At 39.7% G+C, this 27,261-nt stretch overlaps 1 protein-coding gene and 1 pseudogene across 6 annotated transcripts in view; one reads left to right on the top strand and one right to left on the bottom strand.

Annotated features, from left to right (window-relative positions):
* Positions 1-27,261, bottom strand: part of CPEB3 (cytoplasmic polyadenylation element binding protein 3) — a 228,921-nt gene that overhangs the window by 65,687 nt on the left and 135,973 nt on the right. For 5 of the 6 annotated variants that reach the window (XM_045291574.1, XM_030885933.2, XM_013004262.2 and 2 more), the window contains 3 exons: positions 24,728-24,895; positions 22,782-22,871; positions 1,693-1,811 (listed from right to left, as the gene is read on the bottom strand). In XM_045291574.1, the coding sequence (XP_045147509.1) occupies positions 1,693-1,811; positions 22,782-22,871; positions 24,728-24,895 (377 nt within the window). The remainder of the gene's footprint in view (positions 1-1,692; positions 1,812-22,781; positions 22,872-24,727; positions 24,896-27,261) is intronic. The other variant, XM_004701075.2, reaches the window with a different exon arrangement.
* On the top strand, positions 4,521-5,509 carry LOC123521834 (annotated as a pseudogene).

Below are 27,261 nucleotides of genomic sequence, written 5' to 3'. Positions count from 1 at the left end.
GTGGGTGAAAGGAGACAGCAGACGGTGTAAGACATGAAAATAATAATAATAATATATAATTTATCCAGGGTTTTCAAGGGTAGGAGGGCGGGAGAGGGAGGGAAAAAAGAGGAGCTGATATTAAGGGCTCAAGTAGAAAGAAAATGTCTTGAAAATGATGATGGCAGCGAATGTACAAGTGTGTTGGTACAACTGATGTATGGATTGTTATAAGAGTGGTAAAATCCCCAATAAAAATATTTTTTTTAAAAACTGGCTGTGACCCCAGAATTCGAAAATTGCAGTAGCACTTTCCTGCTTGCTAAAATCTTTGGTGCTTTTTCTTCCTCAAATAGCTACCCCATGAGGACTCAGTATCCTCATCTGTTATTAACTCCTCTATTGCTTTAAATGCCTCAGCCTCTCCCTTTAGAGCATTGGGCTTTTGCAACAATTTCAAACCTTCCTCTAAAGTCACCAACAGATGTAATCTATCACTGAATATTAACCTTGCCCCCTGACTCCTACAGAATGATTAAGGTCGATAACAACAGCTGGTTACATTTGCACAAGTGCCTAACCTTGGACAAACCATTTCACATTCATTTTTCTCTCAGCTGAGTCTCTCAGCAGACCCAAGAGAAACTGCTATTCATCCCATTTTTGGGGAGGAGGAAACTAAGATTCAGCAAGAATTAGGTGAATGATTCAGGGCAAATTAGATATGTAAATGTTAGAGTCAAGACTCAAACCGGGAATTTCTGTGCCAAACCCCGCTCTTTCCCCATGCACATTTCCTATTAAAACAAACACATACAACTTTGTTGCCAAGCAAGGCCACACTTCTGTCCTCCAGAGACTTCCAACAAGTCTTAAAGGGCTGCTGCAGGCTTGTGGTATATAGCTTGGGCCTTTTCCCACTGTACATCACTATGTTGACTCTATTTTCCATTCCTGGTCAAACCTTGACACATACAACCACGCCCCACTCCCCCGCCCCTCTACCACCACCACCACTGCTATATCTGTCACATTAACCAAGTTCTTTTCTCCTCATGCACAATCTTGCTCCTCTACTGACAGACACCTTTTCTGCCAGAAGAACAGACTACTTCCTTTACCCCGTTACTCACTCACTCACTCACTCACTCACTCACCTCACTCACATGCTTGGGCTCACAAGCCACACACTCTGTATGACAGCACATTTATTTACGGTCTGAGCTCCCTGTTGACATATTCATTTCGGAGTGTAAGCTATTGGTATAGAAGACTATATTTAGCTAGCTATGGATACCACCTAGTACAATGCCTGGCATTCAGAGTCACATAAACATGGGCGATTATGATCTTTTTAAAACATAAGTTGCCCTGTCCTTGATCTGAAATAATGACAGAAACCAGCTGCCAAAACCGCTAAGAGCATTATTTACTTCAATTCAGAGTTTCTAATTAAGAATTAACTTAAAAGAGCTGTAAAGTGAAAGACAAGGGCACATTTGTTTACATGAAGTCCCCAAGGTACAAAATGAAACACTGAGCACTTTGTTATTAGCTTCCCAGCACCAATGACAGTCCGGCTCTACTGCATACGAGGTCACCCCAGGGAAGAGGATCCTGGTTACCAGCAGTCCTATTACAAGGAGTAGGAGATCAGTTACTCCAATCGCATATGTGTTCTGGAAAAGCAACAGCTGGCTGCCTATTACTTACCGGTTTATCCTTGATGGTGGGGCTCGACACACACAGGTACAGTTTTCCATCTTCTTCGAGGCAGGCATCTATCAAAGCTTGTACTGAACTCTCCTCCTGGAACAGCAGAAAGGCATAGCCTTGGGGAGCAAACAACAGGTATGAGGAGAGGAATCAGTAAATGAACTCAAAGTGTCAGTTAAAAATATATCTAATGTTTCATTTTGGCAAAACTAAAATCTAAGAACTCCATGTAAGACATGAACGAGAAAGGGAAAGATGAAAGTCACTGAGACACTCGTGACAGACACTCTGGTACCCACTTGCTGTCAGTAGATTCCAACTCACAGTGACCTCATAAGCCAGAATAGAGCTACGAAGCTTTCCAAGACTGTAATCCCTATGGAAACAAATTGCCACATCTTTCTTCTGTGGAGTGGCTGGTGGTTTTCAACCACTAACCATTCAACTAGCAGCCAAGCATTAATCAATGCACAACCAGGCTCCTTTTGATGTTGTGGTGCTTCTTAATATACACTGTACCTTATTTAAATCTCATAATCACTCAAGGAGCAAGTTCAGAACAAATCTATGGAATTTTCACGACATAGATGTGGTCATCCCCAATGAGTGCACGCAGATGCATTACTGGCTTGAACCACAAGATCAGCCATGAAACAAGCATCATCTCCCCTCCAACTTTTACCAAGCTCCAAGCTTGGCATAAGCTACAACATTGGTAAACTCTGAAAACATTATGCTAAGTTAAACGAGCTAATAACAAATACGGCACATTGTATGATTCCATAATAGTTGTTTAGATTCCATAATAATTGCTTAGCTATTGCTCCCTACAAAGTTAAGGGAGATAAGTGAGGGCAAAACGTGCTATGGGAGCCCAGAGAAGTGAGGATTCTGAGAGGTGAAAAAGACTTCACAGGGGAATAACAGATATAGAGAAAGGCCAACTGTAACAGGCCTTGCTGCTACACTGGCATTCATGACTGGCAGATGGAGAAAAGGCCCGTTATGAGTAAGTCTAAGATTCTGCCACCCATTGATTGGGCTTCTCTACAATCCCTACCGGCTTTGATGAATTTTGTAGCATCACCTTCACTCCCTGTCCTGCTACTGACTTCAAAGGAAACCATCATCAACACTGTTCTCCTCTGGTATTCTACATGCCAGAAAGATATAAATGATGGGGAGAGATATGAACCCCAATTCATGGAATGCTCTCAGATATAAAGCAAAGGTAGTTAATTTATAATTAACTGGCCAAGAAACAAAGCTCTCTTAAGGCCTGTACAGCAATGCCAGTGACAACGGTTAATGAATAATGGCTAGTTGCCCCAATTCCTCACCCACTATACAAAGCATCCAAACAAAAACTCAACAACAACAACAAAAAATCAAACTTACTAACATTGAGTAATTCTGACTCCTATCAACCCTATAGGGCAAAGTAGAACTTTTCCTGTAGGTTTCTGGCGTTTCAATTCTTTAAGGGAATCGATAACTTTGTCTTTCTCTCACAGAACAGCTGGTGAGTTTGAACAGTAGATCTTGCAATTAAGAGCCCAATGCACAATCCACTATGACACTGGGGCTCCTTATCTAAGCAAAGGCCATGGAAAAACATTAACCACTCTTCAGCCACATAGGAGTGGCCAGTGCAACAAGCGAGTCAACACAATGGAGAATGCACCAAGCAGAAGGGGTGGGCATGAGGTGTAGGAGGAAAGCTGTGTAAGCGTTATGGCTGTTGTCTGGGCTTTGCGTCCAAGCTAGATACAGTAGGGGACTGACTAGCAGGGAAAAGAAAATCTAACTGCCAAATTAGAAAGAATAATATATCATTTCTTCACATCCTCTCTTTTTTGCAGTCACAAAGCCCCGGGAAAGCCATTAAAAATTCAGTGTTTTCATTTAATGTGAGAATATTAATGCCAGGGATCCACAATCAATTCTTGTGGAAGCAGTAGACATAAGATCAAAAGACGTGTTGCATTGGGTAAATCTTCTGCACAAGACCTCTTTAGAGTATTGAAAAGCAAGGATGTTACTTTGAGGATTAAGGTGCACCTGATTTAAGCCATGGTTTTTCAATTCCTTCATAAGTATGTTTAAGTTAGACATTGAATAAGGAAGACCAAAGAAGAATCAATGCTTTTGAAATGTGGTGCTGGAGAAGAATACTGAAAGTACCATGGACTGCTAAAGGACAAACAAATCTTGGATGAAGTACAGCTAGAGTGCTCTTTAGAGGCAAGAATAGCAAGACTTCATCTTCCACACTGACATCCTGTCAGGCAGGAAAGCCCAGTCTCTGGAGAAGGACATCATACTGGGTAAAATAGAGGTGCAGCAAAAAAAGAAGGCCCTCAAGGAGATGGATTAACAACACAGTGGCTGCAACAGGAGACTCAGGCACAGTAACGACTGTGAGGACGGTGCAGGGCCAGGTAGTGTTTCATTCTGTTGTACACAGGTTCCTTATGGGCTGGAGTCCATTCGATGGCACCCAACAGGAGCTCTGGTGGTATAGTGGTTACTGTTGGGCTGATATCTGAGTGGTCGGCAGTTTGAAACCATCAACATCTCCTGGGAAGAAAGCCTGAGCTTTCTCCGCCAGTCAACAGTTACAGACTTGGAAACATAGGGGATCACTATGAATCAGCATTGACCAGATGACAGAGAGTTTAAGAACAACAACAACAACAACAACTACAGCTGCTCCTTGGAAGAAAGACATGGCCTTCTGCTCCCATAAGGATTTATGGCCTGGTGGCTCTCAGCTCCTCCAGCTCCATCTTCTCCTGCAGTTCCAGATGCATCCCCGTGACAGGATGGTGATGGTCAGAGTAAATGGATTTAGCTGCACTGGGTGCCTGGCCATCAAAACTGTTTTCAAGTCTGGCAAAGTGGACATTGTTGCCATCAATGACCCTTTCGTTGACCTGAACTACATGGTCTACAACATGTTCCAGTATGATTCCTCCTATGGGCAGTTCAATGGCACCATCAAGACTGAGAACAGGAAGCTTATCATCATCTCCGGGAGTGAGATCCTGTCAACATCAAGTAGGGTGAGGCTGGTTTCAAGCATGTCACAGAGTCCACTGGTGTCTTCAAAACCATAGCGAAGGCTGGGGCTCACTGGAAGGGTGGTGCCAAAAGGGTGATCATCTGCCCTATCTGCTGACAGCCCCATGCTTGTGATGGGTGTGAACCATGAGAAATATCACAACTCCCTCAAAATTGTCAGCAATGCCTCCTGCACCACCCACTGCTTGCCACCCCCAGGCCCCCAGCCAATGTCACCATAACAACTCTGGCATTGTGGAGGGACTCAATGACCACAGTCCATGCCATCATTGCCACCCAGAAGACCATGGATGGCCCCTCTGGGGAAACTGGCATGATGGCCATAGGGCTGCCAAGAACATCATCCCCACATCTACTGGCACTGCCAAGGCTGTGGGCAAGGTTATCGCGGAGTGAATGGGAAGCTCACTGGCACAGCTTTCCATGTCCTACCCCCAATGTTTCAGTCATGGATCTAGCCTATTGCCTGGAAAAAGCTGCCAAGTATGATGACATCAAGAATGTGGTAGAGCGGGCATCAAAGGGTCCCCTAAAGGGGATCCTGGACTACACTGAGGACCAGGTTGTCTCTTGGGACTTCAACAGTGACCCCCACTCTTCCACCTTTGAGGCTGGGGCTGGCACTGCCCTCAATGACCACTTTGTCAAGCTCATTTCCTGGTATGACAATGAATTTGGCTACAGCAACAGAGTGGTGGACCTTATGGTCCACATGGCCTCCAAGGAGTAAGAGTCACCCTGAACCACCAGCTCCAGCAACAGCACTAGAGGAAGCGAGAGGCCCTCAGCTGCTGGAGAGCCTTTGCCCCAGGCAATTCCCTAGCATACAGAGACTATCCCATCATCCCAAGTTTCCATCCAGACCCCTGAAGAATAGGAGGGGCTTAGAAAGCCCAACCTTGTCACGTACCATCAATAAAGCACATTGTGCCCAGACACACACACACACACATAGATAGATATCCCAGGAAACCCAGAAGGGTGAATCTATTCTGTCAAATAGTTCATATAAGTCAGAATTAAAAATTTTTTTTAAAGAATATTAATTCCCCTTGCCAAAGAGAGTATTAGAGATGAATGGGTTGAAAAATAGCTTTTCTCTTTGTCATCACAAAAAGGAAGTCTCGAGCTGATACCAAGGGCTCAAGTGGAAAGCAAATGTTTTTGAGAATGATGAGGGCAACAGATGTACAAATGTGCTTGACACAATGGATGGATGGATGTATCGATTGTTATAAGAGTTGTACGAGCCCCCAATAAAATGATTTTTTTTTAAAAAGAGGAGGTCTCAGAAGGGTTCTGTCCAGTCTTCTGCTTTACTGGGGTAAATTCTGGCCCAGATCTTCCACCAAGGTTGTAAAAAGTATCCTGGGTATCCTGCTTTTAGAAAACACTTTGATGTCACTCTTTACACACACATCAAAAAGACCCGAGCACAGGGCGTGGCATGTTTAGTGAGCTTGACTTCTCTACCTCCTTGCTATCGACGGTCACTAGGTTGGCTGCACCTTTCCTCCACATCACTGCCTACCATCTGCTATCCACCCCATTGAATTCATCTTTGAGTTGACCTTGAGTGTGGGGCGAGGGGCATCTCTTCACAGCACTAAGCAGCTACTACAAAAGCATGCATATTTTCACTTAGGTCCATCTCAGAGTATGGCCATGATGTCAACTAGGAATAACAAGAAAGAGTCTACTACAAATATTATAACTGGGATAAATCTCTAAAAAGAACTTTTTTTCCTTCCCCAGGGAACAGTCCATAATGTTTTACCTATTTCTTTTGGACATTTTGTTAATAACAAATTATCTTGTGTCAAAATAATGCCCCAGTCAGCAAGTTGGCACTCTCTGTAGGGGTAATATTCTCTTAGTAAAGTGGTATAGTGGTTACGAGTTGGGCTGTGTTCTGCATGGTCAGCAGTTTGAAACCACCAGCACCTCCAAGGGAGAGAGACTGGGCTTTCTGCTCCCCTTAATAGTTAGTAAAAAAAAAAATAGTTAGTCTTGGAAACCAATAAGGGATCACTATGAGTCAGCACTGACTTGATGGCAGAGAGGTTTGTTTGTTTGTTTGTTTGTTTTGGAGTAAGAGATGTGGCTGAACTCCCTACTAGGCTGTAGTCCAACAATTTTTCAATTCAACTCCAGCATAGTCAGTTATGTGTTGGGCTGCTAACCACAAGATCAGCAGTTTGAAACCACTAACTGCTCCGTGGGAGAAAAATGAGGTTTTCAATTGCCATAAAGATTTTGGGAATGATGAGGGCAACAAATGTATAGATGTGCTTTACACAATTGATCTATGTATTGTGATAAATTGTATGAGCCCCAATAAATTGATTAATTAAAAAAAAAAAAAAAAAAAGATTTACACTCTGGGAAACCCATAGGGCAGTGATACTTTGTTCTATAGGGTTGCTATGAGTTGGAATTGACTCCATAGTAGAGTTTATTTTACTTCACCTTTTGGGAATTTCTAACTAAAACAAAATTCACCATGAACACCCAAATCACCTTTTAAAACAGCTTTATGATATCTTCACTTACTAATATAATTCCTTATACCTGCAATGTCAAGCAAAGCCATTTGACAGCAGAAAGCAGATAATTAAAAACAAACAAACAACCTCAGAAGACGAGTTCTTCAAACACATTTCTCTTTTGATCCTAAGAAGTTTAAGGTCAAAGCAAACCAAGTAGAAAAAGACCCCTTCCAAGAATAACAAGGTCAGTATAAGGTGGAAATTATATCAATGATTTACTAGAAGGCAAATTCCACATGGCACCAGGAAAAGAGTTCTGGACTAGGAGTCAGAGGTCTGGAATTTGGTCCATGTCCTACCATTGACTAGCTGTGCTATAAAAAACAACTAATAGTTAACAATGACTGAGCACTTACTATGCATCAGGCATTCTTCTGAGCATTTTATGTATATTCCTTTCATCTTTACACCGAGTGCTGTAGGCACCATTTAAATTTTGTTTTACACTTAAGGAAATTGCCTAGAGTGATTATGTAATGTGTCTGAGGTTAGTACTAGCGGTGAATCAAGAATCTGAATTTTTCCATAACATTTCTGACTCTTGGTATGGTTTTTTTTTTTTACTGTGAAATGAGGAAATTGTCTTGACGCTCTTACAGAAAAAGAGAGTATAAAATACTATATGTAAAGGTTTTCTTTTAACTTGCATGCTATGTCAGCTGATTTTCCTGTACTATACTTTAAATGATTAATGTAACATTAAAGTTGAGTTGTATGTGATCTTATTACAAAAATGAGAATGCAAATTAATGATATGTACTTTCTACTTTTTATTTACAAGCATTTGGTAAACAAAAGCAGGTAATTTAGTGCTGAAGCCCTGACAAAAGTTGTTTTAATGATAGGCTGAATAGGGCTATAAACAAATAATAAAATGACTGAATATTTTGTTCTGTCATTAGCCATTTCCACCAAGAAAGAGAATGTCAGATGTGGTTTTGCTTGTGGATTTTAATACATTCTGTACAGAAAAGCTGACTGTGCCTGTAATAGAGTTTTTCTAATCCTTACGATGATGGCAAAACCAAAAAGCCTCACTGCCGCTGAGTCGATTCCCACTCACAGCAGCCCTGCCTGACAGGGTAGAACTGTCCCTGTGGGAGTCTGAGACTGTCACTCTTTACAGGAATAGAAAACCTGACTGGTTCTTTTGTTAGTTTGATAGGAATAATATTTTTTATTGGCCCAAAACCTACACATCCCTCTGTTCTCCCTTGCCCTGTAAGCCAGTAGCAGAAAATAGGATTATAAAACTCAAATTTCAAACTGACAACCCTGTTCCCCAAGTAACGGAGGAGTGTGTGGGGACTTCAGAGATATGCTGAGCTACGGGAGGTTATCAGCTCAGAGCCAGAGTTTACAGAATGAGCTATTATCACTCAGGGAACAAGAAGAATTCTTGGCACTACCACCATCATGAATCCTGTATTACAGGCAGAAAGGATGGCAATAAATTAGGAAGGGTAGTCTAGTGAGGGCCTTTTGAACATGTTGAGACTGATCAATGCAATTCAGTGGGAAAAAGAAAATCAAGAAGTAGAAAACAAATTAATAAAAAAATCATATCAATGTGAATGAGGGGGAGTGTGGAGTGGAGACCCAAAGCCCATCTGAAGACAACTGGACATCCCCTTGCAGAAGGGTCACAAGGAAGAGATGAGGCAGTCGTGGTCCAGTATAGCACCAATGACACATACAACTTTCTTCTAGTTCTTTAATGCGTCCTTCCCTCGCACCCCATCATCATGACTTCAATGCTACCTCACAAATTTGACTAGACCAGAGCATGCACACTTGTATAGATAAGAGCTCGCAACACAGGGAATCCAGGAAAGATAAACCCCTCAGGACCAATAATAAGAATAGAGATACCAGGAAGGGAAGGGGAAGGTGGGGGGAGAAAGAGGGAACCAATCACAATGCTCTATATATAACCCCTTCCCAGAGGAATGGACAATAGAAAAGTGGGTGAAGGGAGACAGTGGTTGGTGTAAGACATGAAAAATATTTTTATAAATTATCAAGGGTTCATGAGGGAGGAAGGGTCGGGGAGGGAGTGGGAAAAATGAGAAGCTGATATCAAGGGCTCAAGAAGAGAGAAAATATTTTGAAAATGATGATGGCAACATATGCACAAATGTGTTTGGCAAAATGGATGCATGTATGGATTGTGACAAGAGCTGTAAGAAGCCTCCAGTAAAATAATTTATAAAAATTTAAAAAACAGTTGAATACATTAAAAAGTAGACAAACTTTCATTCAACTTTTATAATATCTGCAAATAATTGAATCAAGTGTGTTGTTTATTTATTTGTATTTATGCCAACTATTCCCTTGGTCTATTTGCTTGAGGTTTTCTCTTTAAAGATGTTACTAAGGACCTTAGCTACAGAAAAGGAAAATTGGGTCAATGATTTATAATATCAAGATATAAATTTTATTCAAATGGAAAATATTCACATCTGTTATTCGTGTAAATAAAACTTGACTTTGGGAATAAAAAATTAAAAGAAAAAAACAAATAAAACAAACAAAAACCTGCCTTAGAGCCCATTCTGATTCATAGTGAATAAATAGAACAGAGTAGACCTGCCCCCCAGGTTTGCTGAGGCTATAAATCTCTTCAGAGAGTAGAAAGTCTCATCTTTCTCCTTCAGAGTGGCTGGTGGAGCCAACATGCTGATCTTGTGGTTAGCTGCCCAACATGTAACATACCAAGCCACCAGGACTCCTACACAGAGTAGAAGGTGGATTTAATTAGGATAATCCCATTTTATTTGGCCAGATTAAAAAAATTATTATCAAAGAGCACATTAAATTTACCAAACCTAACCCAACCCAACCCAACCCACTGCCATTGAGTCAATTTCAACTCATATTGACCCTATGTAGGGTTTGAGGCTCTAAATCTTTACGGGAACAGATAGTTTCATCTTTCCTCCATAGAGAGGCTAGTGGATTTGAACTGATGACCTGGTGGTTAACAGTCCAAGCTTACCTAACAATGCCCTATATTAAAGATAATACTTCTAAACTGTTCTTGGCTACCTCTCAAAAATACAGCTTTCTAAGCTCTCAAATATATAACTTTTCATATTAGAATTTCCCATACTGGATCCCCACTACCAATAACAATCACTATCAACTCTAACAATCACCCAGCACTTTGCTAATAAACACTTTACATCTGCTAGCTCATTTCACCCTCTCAGAAACTCTACAGAGTAAATACAGTTGTAATTACTATTGTACAGATGAGAAAATAAGGCTCTGGGAGGTGCTGTAAGATTAAAGCCTACAGATTAAATTTGGGATTAAGGTCTAGGTAGCTTCCAGAGCCCGGACTTTTATCCATTCATTTATAACGACTCACATAAAAATAGCAAGATAAAATTTTCTGCATCTCTACTAAATAAGGATTAGCCTTTAAAATATCCTTGTGATAATGATCATTTGACAGCATTCTCACTGGAGGAAGTAGTTGCCTATGCTTTAGTCTTTACTTTTTAAAACCTCTGTACTTACATTACTTCCAAAGGCCCCAAACACTATATTGAAAGGGTTGAAGTGATGAATTTCAAAATAACTTAGGAAGAAAAAAAACTTAGAGAAGCTTAGATTTAGTCTATTTAGGTCAATCAAATTTTTTATATTTAGCAGAAAATGCTTGTTGATTTCAGTGTACAGTATTTTTAACTTGTACATTTAAAATAAGGCTCTTAAAGGTGTTAAAGTGCAGATTTTGGCTAAATGAGCACATCATCGCCATGAGGATACGTGGCTTTGGTAAGAATCTACAACGGAATTGTACAACAAATGGGTGGATAGTGGAGAGAGCAGGATGTTCAGACAATCCTAAAACATCACTTCACAAGCAAATTAGTATTTGCAAAAGGAGAGAAAGAAAGATAACTTTATAATGGAAGAATTGGGCAGATACTACCTTAACCAATGTGACATCATTGATGAGAGGACAAACAGACATCATATGCAGGGGCACACCGAGGGGAGGAGAACCCTAGACCATCTCTATTTGTGCCCCCTCCCCTAATTCAAGCACCCAGGACAACTCAAAGTTTCATGCTTTGCCCCTCACCATTTCAAGATGAACAGAAGCTGAGAGTGGTATCAATGGTGTCAGCAAAAAGCATCTCCGCCACCTCTCATAGGGCTGCTTCAGTCAGGCACCTTCACATTTGTGAAGGCTTGGAATGTCACTCTGTGCCTTGTCTGACACCCCTGGTACTTGGGGAGGAGGTGTGTGCATGGAAGGTTTAAGTCCCTCCTTTGCTCTACCCAACTAGGTTTCTGAATGTCTACTATGATTCAGGAAAGACTTTGGGCTGAATTGGGTTAATAGAAACTGCTCAGTGGAGCCCCACCCGAAGTGGCCATACCTTAGAGCTGCCTCTAATCACACGTCTCCAGTGTTATGTTCTTCTTCATATAGCACACATGTAGTATCCCTGTTAATAGTGTTTAACCCAAATGTCATAATACATAAGGAAATAATCAAGTAATTCCAAATTAAGGGATGTTCTAATGGACTTTTCAAAAGATACAGAAGACAAAAAACCTAGAGAACTGTCTGACTTGAAGGAGATTAAAGAGAAATGATAACTAAATGGAAGCCTGACCTTGATTGGATCTTGGGTTTTTTTTAAAGGATTACTAGAATAAGCTGACTGTACCTCTGATCTCAGCAGTTACAGGCTAGAGTACTTAAGAGTGAGGAGCATCAATGTCTACTCTTACATGTTTCTATGAGAATATAGTACATAGAGAAGAAGAAATGTGGTAAACATGCCAGCAATTGGTGAAACTAGAGAAAAGATATATATGTATATGAGGGTGGCTTCAAAAAGTTTGTGGAAAAATGTAATTAAAGATAATGGAATGTTTCAAGAACTTTCTCAGCTTCTCTTGTAGGTATTCATTGTATTATCCTTACGACACTTTTGGTAGGGTTGAAAAATTTCAAAATAAAAATTTATAAGGAAAAAACTAAAACACTACATGGTCTTTCTGGAAAAGAGAAAATATATATATATTTACACTTTCTAAATTAGGAGCCCCGGTGGAGCTGTGGATTAAGTGTTGGGCTGTTAACCACAAGGTTGGCAGTTCAAACCCACCAGCTGCTCCACAGGAGACAGATGAGGCTGTCTGTTCTCATAAAGACTTGCAGCTTCAGAGACCCCCTGTAGCAGCGGTTCTCAACCTGTGGGTCACCACCCCTTTGGGGGTTGAATGACCCTCTCACAGAGGTTGCCCAATCCATAACAGTAGCAAAATGACAGTTAGTAGCAACGAAAATAATTTTATGGCTGGGGGGTCACCATAACATGAGGAACTGTATTAAAGGGTCACAGCATTAGGAAGGTTGAGAACCACTGGTCTATAGGGCACTGTGTTTTGGAACTTATTCAGTAGCAGTGGGTTTGGGTGGTTCTTGAAATAGGTGTGTAGATCTTTAAAGGACCCAATATTTATTAAAATCAATTAAAACTATTAGCGATATATGTTTCAAGTAAAGACTACAAATGGGAGATGCAATTCCAGCTTATGAGGCTGTGTTCTGAAAGACTGCTGCATTCACAAAATGGTGGCAGACCAAGGATTAATCAGTTCTGATCACATGGGATCTGCCCTAGAATTAAAGGTCTGGATGGGCAGATGGGCAGACAGAGCCCTTTCCTTGCACAGAATCCAGACTTCTTGATTACCACTGACCTACCTAGAGAGACCGGAAGGACACCTCTCCAGCTAGAGCTGCCTAAGTTCAGAATTTTTTTGGCACAGGCAGTCTGTTCCAAACATTCTCTCTGATCTTGGCTTTCAGGTCAAAAGACTTTACCTGATTTGCCTTCAGAGACATATCTTTGGATTTAATTCAGTAGAGCCAAAAATATTAAGGCAAAAAAATTAAGCTGCTGCAAAGCATAGTAATAGGCATTGGAACTACAAAGATAAATAAGCCAAGGGAGAGCCTAGGCCTGTAAAAACCGCCTGTAAATAAATGACTAATAAACAACATGAACAATGGTATATTGAGAGTATATAGACACGAAGTCTTACAGAACACTGGTGAGAAATAAAGATACAGAAGTGTCCAAACATCAAGGAAAGCTACAGAGTGCAAAGGCCGTAAGTGAATTAAAAGATGATTGCTTTTCCAAGAAATAAAAGCATTCTAAGTTTGGGAAAGGGCATAAGTTATGGCATGAAAGACTCAAAGGGTGAGCTCATTTGGAGAATGGTTGGTAGAGTACATTTGTTGAGTGTATACAACTAGGGGCGGCGAATGGGATGATAGGAAGCAGCTCATCCATCCCCTGCCTGCTGCTTGTAGGACACTGGTCCCTGAACTGAATCTCTGATTCATTTTCCTCTTGGATAAGAACATCTGATCTCCAAGATTTACTGAACACTTACCATGTGCTCTTGGGACTGCAGGGAAATACTTAAATAAGCAAATTCTTGTTCTCAAGGTATTCATATACGAATAGATGAAAATAATGAGGAATAAGAGCATAGGGAACTCTAATCTAGAAATAACGTATTGAGAATACAAAAAAAGATTGCTTAAAAAGTGTTTTTAAAAATGAGAGTTCACAAAAGGATGGAAGATCACCAGTAGTGAAGACATGGAGAAATAAACTGGGGAAGAATCTCTGTAAGTGGTGGTACATGAGCCAGACTTCAATGGCAGGGTGTGGGTGAAAACATGGAGGGCCTTCCTGGAAAAGGAACTAGCCTAAATAAAGATAGAGAGATGACTCTGCGGGTATTGCCAAGGCCCATGGTTCCTGAAACATTCCCTTGGATTAGAACCAAACATAGTTCTTGGACTATATTTACTACAGAGAGTTGAGGCTCATTTCTGTTTCTAGTCTGTTTTGTGTTTTCTATAACACTCATAACTCTGTGTGGGCTTGATACTTGGTAAGCAAGGGTGGAGGGAGGTGGAAAGGGACAAGAAAACAAGACAGCTGGATAGAACCACCTCAGAGTTGAAAATTGGCAACCTACTTCTTGTGTTCTTAATAAAGTCCTGCAGTCCAGGGGAGTGACCTGGGACATTTGGGCTTAAAGTCTGCTCTGTTTATGTAACCACACAGTCCCTATATAAAGAGGTCCTTGTGAAGTCTAAAGAGGTCCTTGTAAAATCTGCCAATCTGTCAGTTCTAGCTAGTCACAGTCAGTTCTAACTAGCACCTGATCAAGGAAGCTAAAACCAGATGGGAGGGATTGGGGGAGGGAACTGGTCAAACTAGTTGGGCAGTTTTTATATTTCCATAAAGGAGAGGCAAGGATTATTATTTAACAACTATTAATCCTACCTGTGGAATAACTTCCAACATCACAGCACCATGCAGGCCAATGCTGTATGACGAACTGCCAAACAAGTTCCTCGCGTGGTCAGGTTGTAGTGGAGCATCTATCTAGCCCAGTGTTTCTCAAAGTGGGAAATACTGCTCCCTGGAGGACACTAGAATGATGGGGAGGGTGGGTAGAGGGTGGAAAAAGGGTATGTGTGTGTGCAAAAGTCGATGCCTACATTTTATCCTGGACTATGGGCTATAGTACATAAGTGTTTCATTGCCAGGGAGCTAAGTGTTGTTTTCTTTTGTTTTTCTGAAAAGTGAGCAGTACATCAAATAAATTTGGGAACCTAGACTAAGACAGACTAGGAGGAAGAAGGTAGTGATCCACTACTGAAAAAACTGGCCAATTAAAACAATCAGCATCAGTAGTGCATGTCTGATGTAGTGCTAGGAGATGAGCCTTGCAGGTTGGAAGGCACTCAAAATACACCTGGGAGGGAAAGTGCCTCCTTCAAAGTAGAATCACTCTTAATGACAGAGAAAAAAACTTCAGCGACCTTCATTTGCTGGTATGGCAAGATTCAAAATGAGAAGACACAGCTGTAGGCATCAATTAATTATTGAAGTGTGAGACATATGAAGAATGAATCGAAAAAAATTGGAAGTCATCAAAAACTAAGTGGAATTTTACATCAACATCAATTCCTTAAGTATTAGTGAGCTGAAATAAACTGGTCTTGGCCGTTATGAATTGAACTATGTTGGGGAGGACAAATTGAAGAGGAATAGCTCCCTTCATAATCAGAAAGAGTATTTTCCAAATTCTATCCTGAAATACCAGTAACTAGTTAATATCCACACACCTAACAAAAAGACCAGTTAATACAACTACTGTTTAAATTTATGTACCAACACTACTCTGAATCTGAAATTGATCAAGCATGCAATCAAGATGCACTGATACTTACTGGGGCCTGCAATGGGAAAGTTGGAAAAAATTAAAAAGGACTGGTTATTGGTAACTATGATCCCAGTGATAGAAATGATATAGGAGATTGCATAATGGCATTTTGCATGACCACTGATCTACTCATTGGAAATATGGTTTATCAGCAACATAAATGGTGACTATACATGGGGACTGCATCAGATGAAACACACAGGAATCAAACTGACATCCGTGGAAAGCCCCGAGACAGAAGCTCTATATCATCAATCAGAACAAGACCAGAAACCGACCACTGATTAGACCATTGACAGTGCAAGTTCAAGATGAAGCTAAAGAAAACTAAAACAAATCCATGAGAGCCAAAGCAAAAACTGAATATATACCACCTGAATTGAGAGACTATTTCAATAGACTTGAAACACTGAACCTAAGACCAGACAGCAAGGATATGAATGTTTTCAAAACTTTTTCTTGTGAATTGGATGAGGGTTTACAAAGCAGACCAATTTTCCAGTCAACAATTCACATGCATTTTTTTTCATGTCATAGATTCTCATTCCCACAATGTAACACCACGTATCCTATCCCACTTCCTCCCTGTGTTTCCTGTTTACATTCCTCCTTCGTTCACAATTCTGAACTTTTGTCTTTGGGTATGCTAAGCTTTCAAAAGCAACAAAAGGACACTGCTCCATCTGTGAAAACAGAACAAAACAAAACAAAAAGCCCGCCCTCACGGCTCGCCTCTGAATTGCACTGTCCATGTCTGTACAAGGAAAACCCTCCAGGGATGAAAATTATAATAAATTGAAGTGTTAACATATAGGATTCATATTACATTAGAGTGTGGATACTGCAAGCCAGGACTTTCATTTTTCAAAATGACAAAATATTACTCAAAAGCTTATGAATTATAGAAGGTTAAGTACAGGTTAACATTTTTGGCTTCCCAACTTGATCAGTTTACATAACTCAGAAGGTGGAAAAACTTGGAATCTGGCTTAAAACAACAGTGACTTATTTCCATTCAAGTTAAGCTACAGGGGGAAAATGTTTGAAAATTTTCCTTTCCAAAGCCAGACCTAGCCAAGTTAAGAAAAAGAAATAGACGTTATGCTCCAGCCCACTATAGTTTCCCTGCTTTTATACATTTAAAATAGCCTTCTTTACTGTCCTTCACGCAGGATTTCCTTGGTTGATTCAAAGTCAGCTGATTCAATATGAATCACATAATTTCTGGTTTATATCAAATTTACAAACCCCACCAAGGCCCACAGTCATAAGTATGGAGGAAATACATTATAACTGGCAGAGCAACAACTCAAAAGTACACTCTTCATGGTAAAAAAAAAAAGCACACTATTTCAAGGTAAGTGGGAATCATCAGAGACCAAGGCCTGATTGTTCTTACATAATGCTGCATGGCTCTTATTGTTCCTGTCCACCTGGCTGTGCATGTGGACCCTGTGCTCATGGGCAGCTGGCATGATACTAGCTGCCCCAGTGCCTCAGCCTTCTCCACCACCCTGGTTTCAAAGCCACGTGGCCAATCTGGTTGCTGTCCTTGCTTCTGTCCCAGAAGTCACTGACAACCATGGCAGCACAGCCTGGCTCAATGCTCAAGAGATGGCAGCTCCTCTACCATGAGAAGGAAAACTACTGGAAGTGTTGGGTGGTAGCTGCTTAGTGCATAACCAGGAGAACACTCAAGATGCATACACAAGTTTTGTTTGCTGGTAGTTCCAATGACAAGCAAGCTTGGATTTGTGCTCTTCTACTGGGAGGCAATGAGGGGGATTATGCTAAACATATATATCATCAGAAAAGTATGTCCAGCCCAAGTTATCTTCTTAGCTGCTATATCCTCAGCCCCATGCTCAAGGAAGCAAACCACTCTGTCCTTCTATTAAGCAGCCAGGGCTACTCTAAGTAGAATGGCCTATGTCACAGCTACATGTTAAAAGATGAAATGGCATCTAAGTCTCTCTCTCTCTGGAATTAAATGAAAACAAACAAAGAAATATGAAAACAACTGTGAAGCAAAAATAGAGAGGAGCAAACATGCAGAACAGAGCTGAATTATAATGGTGAAATGCTACAGTGAGAATCACAGATTCCACTATTTAGGTCTCTGCAGATAGTACAGTCGCCATGACACCCAGCTCTGACACAGCTCCTGTTTGAGGACTTCCATTGTCATTTATAACCACATCCTGGATTTGAGGTAGCACAAGAGAGTCTCTGGTTCTTGCAGTCAAAAACTCAACTGGAAAGCAGTGTACCCATAGCCAGAAATAGAATGGCCTTGTCGGAAAGGCAGAATCTCATGGTTAAGCTATTGCTAGAGGTCAGCTGAGACAGATAGGCCTCACCTATACCAGCTCTTTGGAAATAATCTCAGTAATATGGATTTAATCACCCAAATACAAAAACTCAAAAAAAAGTGCCAAGGGCGACTTTTCAAATAGTTCTGAATATGTACCATGGGTTATATAGCTTAATGCTTATTTTTATATATAAAATATAGGCTTACAAATTAAGCATAATTTATCAGATTAGTAGAGCTTAAATGTCTTCTTTTCACACAGATGATATATACCAGCACATAAGTTTTAAAAAATATTATTACTATTCACCAGGTAAAAATGCACAAACTACTGTTCTGCCAGATTCCTATCTCTAATAAAAGTGGTGTGCTCTTACTTAAAAAAGACATGACCACTTTAAGTGCTAACTTTAATCTTTGAATTCTGGCCAATGGCGCACTACTTTCCAGGTGAGTTTTTGACTGCAAGAACCAGAGACTCTATATTTCAAAGAAGTTGACTCAAAAATATGCCCTAGACTAATTCTTTCTAATTATCATAAGAAAGACAAATGGAATTTCAACCCAGGTATAGAGGCTTGGATTTAAAATGCTTATTTTAGCAGGGGGGCAATTCAATTCAGAACAGTTGGTTTTATTGAAGAAACAGTATTACCCTTCCAAAAACCAAACTGTCATCAAATCAATCCCAACTCATAGTAGTCCAATAGGGCATCATAGGAGTCCTGTAGGGCACAGCACAACTGCCTCTGTGGGTTTCCAAAGCTGTAAACCTACAAGGTACTGAATGGAAAGCCTCATCTGTAGGTTCACAATGCTCACCTAATGGTTAGCAGCCTAATGTGTTTGTTATTCTTATCCTTACTGCACACAAAATAACATTTATTCAATGAAAATCATATTGTTTTGTCCTGGTTTCGCTACATTATTATAATATTAAGGCATAAAATTAGGATAACAATAGAAATTATTGAGGTCTATTTGACAAAAGGGTCAGATGATTCCTTATCCCATGAGGCTTTTCTCAATAGCTCTGTAATATTTGACAGAAGGTTCCTTCTTGAAACTTCTTTCTTTCTCTTCCATAACCACACACACACTTCTAGTCTTTCACTCACCCACATCTCTACTGCCAGGCCTTCTTTCTCCTGATTCCTAACAAAACTTAATATCCTTGAATTTCATCTTCTCTCTGTTCTCTATAAAAGTGACTCTCAAGAAACATGTATCTCCAGCTTCAGTCTCTTTTCCCTAATCACAATTCCAACTTCCCGTTAGATATTTTCTCTCACATTAAGCTCCAAGGTCATACCAAACTCTATACTTTAACCAAAGCATTACTATACAAAATTGGTTTTCTCTCTATTGGCTCCCCTACATTCAACCGTGCCATGATTCTCCCAACTAGGGGAAGAAATTTTAGCACAACTCGGCTATCAAATCTACCACCACCATGAATCTATTCCAGGAGTTGGCAAACTTTTGAGACAGAAGAGCCAATCCTGTCCCTAACAACAATTTTAAAATCATTTGAGAGCTATACATATATTTTTACAAATAAATGAAATAGTCATTAGCTGAATAATATCCTTTTAAAATGTTCAATTTTACTTCACAGTCACATGTACATACCAGAAGAGCCACATATGGCTCGAGGGCCACAGTTTGCTGACCCAGATCTACTCCAACAATAAGAACCATTGACCCTTATCTCCTTTTCATTACAGTAATACTGCTAGTATTTTAGGTCTTACTGGTTCTTACTACTTCTTATGAGCTTAGTATAAAAATATCCTGGGCTTTTTTTCCATTGCCTAAAAACCCAAATCAAAACCAAATAAAAGCTCTTCCAATGATATTCGGGCACTCTGCTAATTATTATGTGTTGTTATTCCACTCATAACAAACCATAAGTAGACGCTGCTACTATACTTATTTTATAGATGAGAAAGTAGAGATTCAGAAATATTAATAACTACTCAAAAGATACAGAGATGTACGACACAAGACTTCAACTCTGGCAGCTTCCACATCAAAGCTTGTACTTTTTTTTTTCTCATTAATCAATTTACTGGGGGGCTTTTACAGATGTTATAACAATCCATAATTGTACATATGTTCTCATCATCATTTCCAAAACATTTTCTTTCTACTTGAGCCCTTGGTATCAAAAGCATGCAGTCTTGATCACTGTCACTCAGCTCAAGTTCTCAGTCTGGCATCAGGTTCCCATATAACCTATCTTTAATCAATGCCTGCCTTGGACATTTCTGCTCCTGCTATCCTTCTTCTGGGATGAGAGTTTGTTGTTGCTGGCCATTGACTCATGGTGGCCCCATGTGTGCAGAGTAGAACTGATCCACACAGTTTTCAAGTTTGGCCTTGCGGAAGCAGATCTCCAGGCCCGTCTTCTGAAGTACCACTGGGTGGATCTGAACTGCAAACTTTTGGGCCAGTAATCAAGCACTTAACTGTTTGCACCACCCAGAGACTGCTGAATGAGTACAGTATCCTGTAATATTTAAGAGCCTTAAGCTGTAATGTCAGTCTCTTTAGGCTCAAATCCCAGTCCTATCATATAACATATGACCTTAGACAAATTATCATCTTCTAAACCAGTTTCTTTGTAAAATGGGAATAATAGTAATAGTGTTTATCTTGGGGAGTTAAGAAATTAAATGAGATTAAGCATGGAAAATATTAACCCACTGCCTGGCTCACAGCAAGTCCCAGTAAACATTAACCATTCCAATTATTATAACTCTATCCTCCTAGATTCTTTCTCTCCATCCTCCTCTATTCTTTCTTACCTAGCTTTTCAGGATAAAAGTTTTGTTCAGGTCACACAGTACCTCTTTCCTTCTCTGGATGCCTGCAATAGTTTTACTTACTTGCAATTATATAAACTGAATATAAGTTGACCTGAATTATAGTAAAAATAACACAATTCACAATCATCTCAGGGATACTATAATGTGCAGTGACTATTTTAAGAAGCCCACATGGATTTGCTCATTTTAATCCTCTTCACAACATGATGAGGTAGATACTATTATTATCCCTCTTTTGCAAGTGACAAATCCAAGGCACAGAAAAATTCAGCAACTAGACTAAGATTATATAACTAATATTAGGGGAGTCCAGCAAATGTAGCTAGATGCTCTCTCCACTATTTAATATTTCATACCTGTATTTTCATGTCTCCTCTAGAAAAGTGAAGCCTTTTCAAAAGCACAATGGTCTCTCTTCTCTAGATTGCCCCCAGTGCCCGCCCCCCAAAAAAGAACCTTCCAGAGATGGATTGGACAGCAAACATGTGCTAGGTGGATATTCACAGTGTTGCATGGTCATTTGCACCATCCTTTTTCAATAGCTAACTTCCAACTACTTGCATCTAAGCTGTTATAATACAGTGGCACTGATTAACATTATGAATCATAGTAAACTGTGAGTAAACTGTGCCCTACCATTTGGAAGATCCTCTCTTTCTAAGACTCATAATCTCAATTCTACTATTCCAGCACTAAAAAACACGCACATGGATACAATCTGAGAAAACTTTTACTCAATGTTTTGACTGAGTTGGATTTCTTTTATGTGCGGAAAAGACAAAGCAAGATTATCTTCAATTGCATCAATATTTTAAATTAGTATGTCTCCTTGACTTTATTCTCTTCCCAACCAAAGACATGCAGCACACAGTACTTCACATAGTCACTGCGTGACTACATAAATTTAGGAAGATAATTTTTTTAAATCCTGCTTTTTAAAGGCCCAATCTTTTGTATCTCCTTTCTCTCCCCTCGTTAATAATAACTCAATCACAATTTATTACTTTAAAGCTCTTTTCATTTTCAGTCATTCCCATATGATAGCCCTCTGCTTCCCCACTCTTTCTAGTAACTCACTTTTCAATTCTGCTTAAATGCTACCTTCTCAAAACTCTCTTCCTTATTTCTGACCCAAAACAATCCCCCCACCCTTTTAGTTTCTCATAGCACTATTTTTTTTTGCCAGAAAACTAGTCACCTTCAAAGAAGGAGCAGGTACATTGCTGTGACTGGAGAAAAAAAAATCTTCAGTGTAACTTTCCTGGCCGTTTCCTCACAATTGCAATTTTCAATTTACTTGAAACTTCATAATAAGTCCCTATGACTGTCCTTATTTAATCCCAAACACTGTTTCTATAAATATAGGAAACATACCCAGAGAAATTATCGTTTTGAAAATTCCCAAGATTCAGCAGAAATGACAAAATTATTTTCATGCTCTTGTAAACTACCAAAAGAGCCTTCCAAATATAAGCCAACCAAGTTCATTTGAAGACTCTTCTGGTAATTTGCTCCTCACCCTCAAATAGCACAGGCAGCTTAAGGCCCACATGGTTAAGATAATTTCATAGACCCACTGTGTAGTCACGGAGTTTTCCAAATAATGCATCTATAAAATCTGTGAAAACACAGGGCTAAGGGATACACATAAAATCTGACCCTCAGTAAACGTTTCCTTTCCCATCATGGACATTCCTCACGTTCTACTTCTCTTTTCTCAAAAATGGAACGATTTCTTGACAGAACACTCATAGGCCCTCACTGTCAGTAACACAGATGCCATGAAACCATCAGTGTGCTCCTTGAGGGATGGTCTCCAAGTATGAAACAGTAATTCACAAAAGGATGATAATGAAAAAACACCCAAAACAAGGGGGGGGGGATGATGACATCAAAATGTTTTCTTAACTGAAGCGAAGAAAATCAATTGGTATTTCAAAAGTTAAAAGGCTGCCTTTTATTGAAAGGACATGCTAGCTCCCCAACACGCAGGTAGCAGAGACATGTTAAGTGCATTACCTTTAGGAGGAAAATAGGACTTGCTTTCAGCTTTATGAGGCCAGTCTACCACGAGAGGTCCAAACCTGCGAAAACTGGCAGTGATCTCATCTACAAAGGAAAGAAAGAATCTTAGCAAGAGAGAAAAAATATTGTAACTGAGAAAAATAAAACATTTTAATTTTTTTAAAAAGTGCCAAGAGCTATTTTCTAAAACATTTTTATAGAAGTCAAGCTTTTTAAGTGAAATGCCACTGCTTGGCATATATTATTCACTTACAAGCATGCAAAGTACATTTCTAACTATAATTCATCTCCCTTCACTACCAATAAACTTAGCATGCAGACTTTCGAAGAAAAAAATATGATAATAACTAAGCTGACCTCTCTGTCAAATAAAAAGCAGATTCTAAAAAGAGGAATGTTTTCTGTTTGTGGGGGAGGAGAAAAAGCACACAAATTATTAAATTTAAAACATGCTTTCACTTATGCAAAATCTCTAAGGTTAAATTTAGAAATAGATATCATTCTTTTACTAAGTTTTAGGGTAAACAGACAGATTATTCAATTTGATAAAAAAAATGTAAAGGGCAATGATCACTTTGTCTCCTGTATACAATTGTATAAAGCACACTAGAACTCAACCTTCCAAATTTATAGCTCAATATTCGGACTTCTGACTCAAAACAGAGGTTTTAAATTAAACCTGGATCCAACTTAGGTTTAATTTACTACTTTCTGAGGTATGAGAAAAAAACATGTCTTAAAAAAAAATTCAGTTGATAGATGAAGTTATCACTAATAGTGTAGTTTGAAGAAAAATAAGTCTCCAGTTGTGTACAACTTTCATGGAATAAGTCTAAAATAGAACTGTTTTTAGAAACTTTTTTCCTCTTACCATGAAAATAAATAAATAAATTAGAGAAATGTACAGCTAAAATAATGCTGGTAAAACAAATCATTTTGATAATATTTTTAGAGTACACCTAAGGCCTAATGGAACTAGAATGACCATTTTTTTCCCCCTTTAAGTTACCTTGGTCATAATTCTCATGTGCCCATTCAACAAAAATTTATCAGCAACTTACTGTGTTCTTACATGAGTGTATACTTCTATTGACTTTAGTCAAAAGTGAAAACTCATTTTTGGATTGGTTATGTTTGAAAAATATTATTTTTATTAAGGTAAATTCTAACCAGTATTCATCATTAAAGTCAAAACCAAACCCACTGAGATTGAGTTGAGTCCAACTCAGAGGGACCTTCAGGGCAGAGTAGAACTGTCTGAGTTTCTAAGGGGATACATTTTTACTCAGCAGATCACCACATTTTTCTTTTACAAGCTGGCTGTGGGTTTCAACTGACCTTAGCAGTGAGCACTGACCTAATGCTGTAATCACTGTGCCAACAGGGCGCCTTTAAAGGGGGGGATTATTCTTTTAATTAATATCCACTTATGTTAAATGTGAGATGATATGGCTTGATGAAAATGAGCAAAAGCTCTAGAGTCAGAATAATTTTGAGTTCCAAATGCATCATTAGCTAATAACCCCGGACAGATTCTCCCTCTGATCCTCAGTTTGGTCATCTATAAAACAGGCATGGTAAAAGATGCATTACAGGACAGCTGTAGGGATTAAAAATGAGATAATGTGATGTGAAGTGCTTAGCACAATAGCAGGTGTATAGTAAGAGTCTTTTAAATATTAGCTCTCACTGCTATTTTTAAATGTACTCCCAAGTTAGTAACTGGGAAACGTGAAGCTGCTCGGAGTCTGCTTTGTTGCCACAAACGAACAAGGATCTGAAATGTACAATCCATTTGATTTCTTCAGTTAGTCGGTATTCTCACCTCCTACACACCAAGATATAAATGTCTTAAAGCTGCCTTGGAGAGGACAGGCAGGGTTCAGGTCACATGAAGCACTAATCTGGCTGCTATAAAACCACGAGGAAATGCACAGTACCTTCATCGATATCAGGAGGAAGGCCTCCAACAAACACCTTCCTGGAGTAGCGTTCCACCCGTTCCCCATTTTGACAGCGCGTGGGAGAACTTAGGCCCGATGACAAGGACTGATCACCATGACTGTCGTCCAGGAAGGCATCTTCAAAGGGAAAGAGAGAAGACCGACCTGAAACAAATGTGGGAGTTTGTATAGTTAAAATGGTTTCCCGGGAGCACACATGTTTGATGAGGAGCCCAAAGTTCAGAGTAAGGTCTACAAAAACGATGTCCTGAACGAGGGCGTTCCCAGTAGAATAAGCACCTGCAGACTTCTGGATCTAGACAAGCGTCTACCATTGTTATTATTGTATAAAAGTATACACGGCACAGAGATGACTGGCTCGATGTCTAAGGAAGCAGCACTGTTATTTTTCCTTTCCATCTGAGTTCCTGAAAACGAGTCATCCCTATTCCTAGATTATAATCTGCTCTTTACGGTGACATCAGAAGGTCAGTCTGAAGACTGACCCTGAGAAAATTTTAAACTGCCGATAAACGCTTTTGCTAGCAGGATTAAAGATAATGATTATGTTTTCCCAGCCACTCAAAGCAACTCCAATTTAAAATAGACATCTGCAGTAATAAAGGGCAGGGGAGTAAATAAAAACATCAATTCAGGTATGGGAACAGCGGTGTAAATGGGGTTATGATGTCTTTCTCCAATAATCCTGGCTGTACCCACAGTTTCTGGAAAATGAATGTCCATCTTAAACGTGAGACCACAGACAATGCCTACTTGCCCTTTAAGTAAATTGTTCTTCACTTTGAAAGGATTGGCTTGCATTAACCCCTACTCAAAGCGAAAACGTCATCAAAATCACTTCACTTGCTGCACATGGCATTTAAATTACTGGAAAAGCTCCAAGCCTTTCCTTGCACTGATTCACTGCCATCGGGTCCAGTCCAACTCTTAACCACTCTATGGATGCAGGGTCCTGAAACTTTTAACTCCTGCCCGGAGCAGGCAGTTTTTCTTTCTTTGAGCAGTGGCTTGTGGGTTTAAGGTTTTTGGTTAGCAGCCTGATCCTTAACCCATGGTACCAGCAGAGTTCCTTGCTTTGCACCAAAGTCAGGCTTACTAAGAACCGTGTGCACCTGTTCTGACTCAGCTACAAACTCCACTTGAAGACATAAAGACAGTTAAGAACAGATCTCATTTAGTCACCGTGGAATTTTATGTCAATCAAGTGAAAAGAAATTTATGAAAAGATTACAGATCATTTTCATTGTTAATTCTATGAAGCAAATGCTCCTACTATGATAAGTTACCAGCAGTTATTAATAACAATAACACACAATAATGACATCTGGCATTACGAAATAAAATCTAAATTTAAAAACAAATATATTTCCTGTTTGAGTCAATGAGTTTCTGGTAAAATTTTCCACTAGCTGACACTGTAAAAATGAACTCAATGGAATACTCCCACTTTTGAAAAACAGAAAAAGTGCCTCTAAAAGAAATGCACATACTCTTCAGAAAACAAAATGTCTCCCTCATGTAGTCCAGCCGGTGTAACATTTCCCCGAAACCTGGGCTCTGCATCACAACAGACAACTCAATAAAGCAAAGTAAAAATAGCCATAGAAAAAAAACCTGAAGATTTATTTATGTGGTGTTTTTTTTTAAGTTAGTAATGTAACTGTTTCTTTTTGAACCACCCAGGTGGTATAACAAAGGCTCTGTTTTGATGTTGGAAGTTAATAAATAAAAGGGTCAGAGAATTTTTTTGTTCAGCTCCCTCCAGTTTAGCTACAAACAAACAGAACAAAATTTGTCACCTCGTGCCACCTATCTTTTTTAGCCCGGCAGGAACAAACAACAGACAGCAAATTCTCATCTCTTGCTGTCTGTTGGGTCATCAGCAGTAAAGAAAGCTCTGCAAGCACCCGAGTGAGATGAGGGCTTTCTACACGCCCCAGAGACATTCTCCACGGGCTTTCTCTTCACGTGCGCCACACGCTGTCCATCTGGTGCCCACTCTGCGCCAGGCCAATGCCCAAGTCAGCATTTCCCACAGTGCTCCTACGTTCCTCTCTGACCCGCAACACTCGCAATACGAGATGCTCAGAAAACAAATCCCAGAGATTTACAATCCCTGAGATTCTATCCACAATAGAATATAAAGAATTCTGAAAAATTCTGCAGTAAAGAAACGTTAATTTGGCATCACCAAGATTGAGGATGGAAGAACCTTTAACATACGTAAATCCATGGAAAACACTTGCGGAAATACTTCTCCAGAGGCCAGGCACAGAAAACAAACAGATACTTCCCTGCCAAAGGAATCATAATTTGGTGGGAGAGAGAGGCATGAATATAAAATAGATAAATACTAAGAGAAGGCAGTCAAATGGCACAAAAGCACATTCTGTGGCCCTCCTAGAGAGAAAAAAAGACGTGACTTCATAAAAGGGTGATGTTGAGCAAAATCTTGAAAGTGGGAGTTTCTGAGGTAGAGAACAAAAATCCACAGAAAAAGTGCTTTCAAA

The sequence above is a fragment of the Echinops telfairi genome, unplaced genomic scaffold (genome assembly GCF_000313985.2).
Source record: "Echinops telfairi isolate 266 unplaced genomic scaffold, ASM31398v2 ScPeMD7_70;HRSCAF=299, whole genome shotgun sequence".
In the NCBI taxonomy this organism is placed as follows: Eukaryota; Metazoa; Chordata; class Mammalia; order Afrosoricida; family Tenrecidae; genus Echinops; species Echinops telfairi.
Note: the sequence above shows the minus strand (reverse complement) of the source record. Positions and strands in the feature narration are given on the sequence as shown.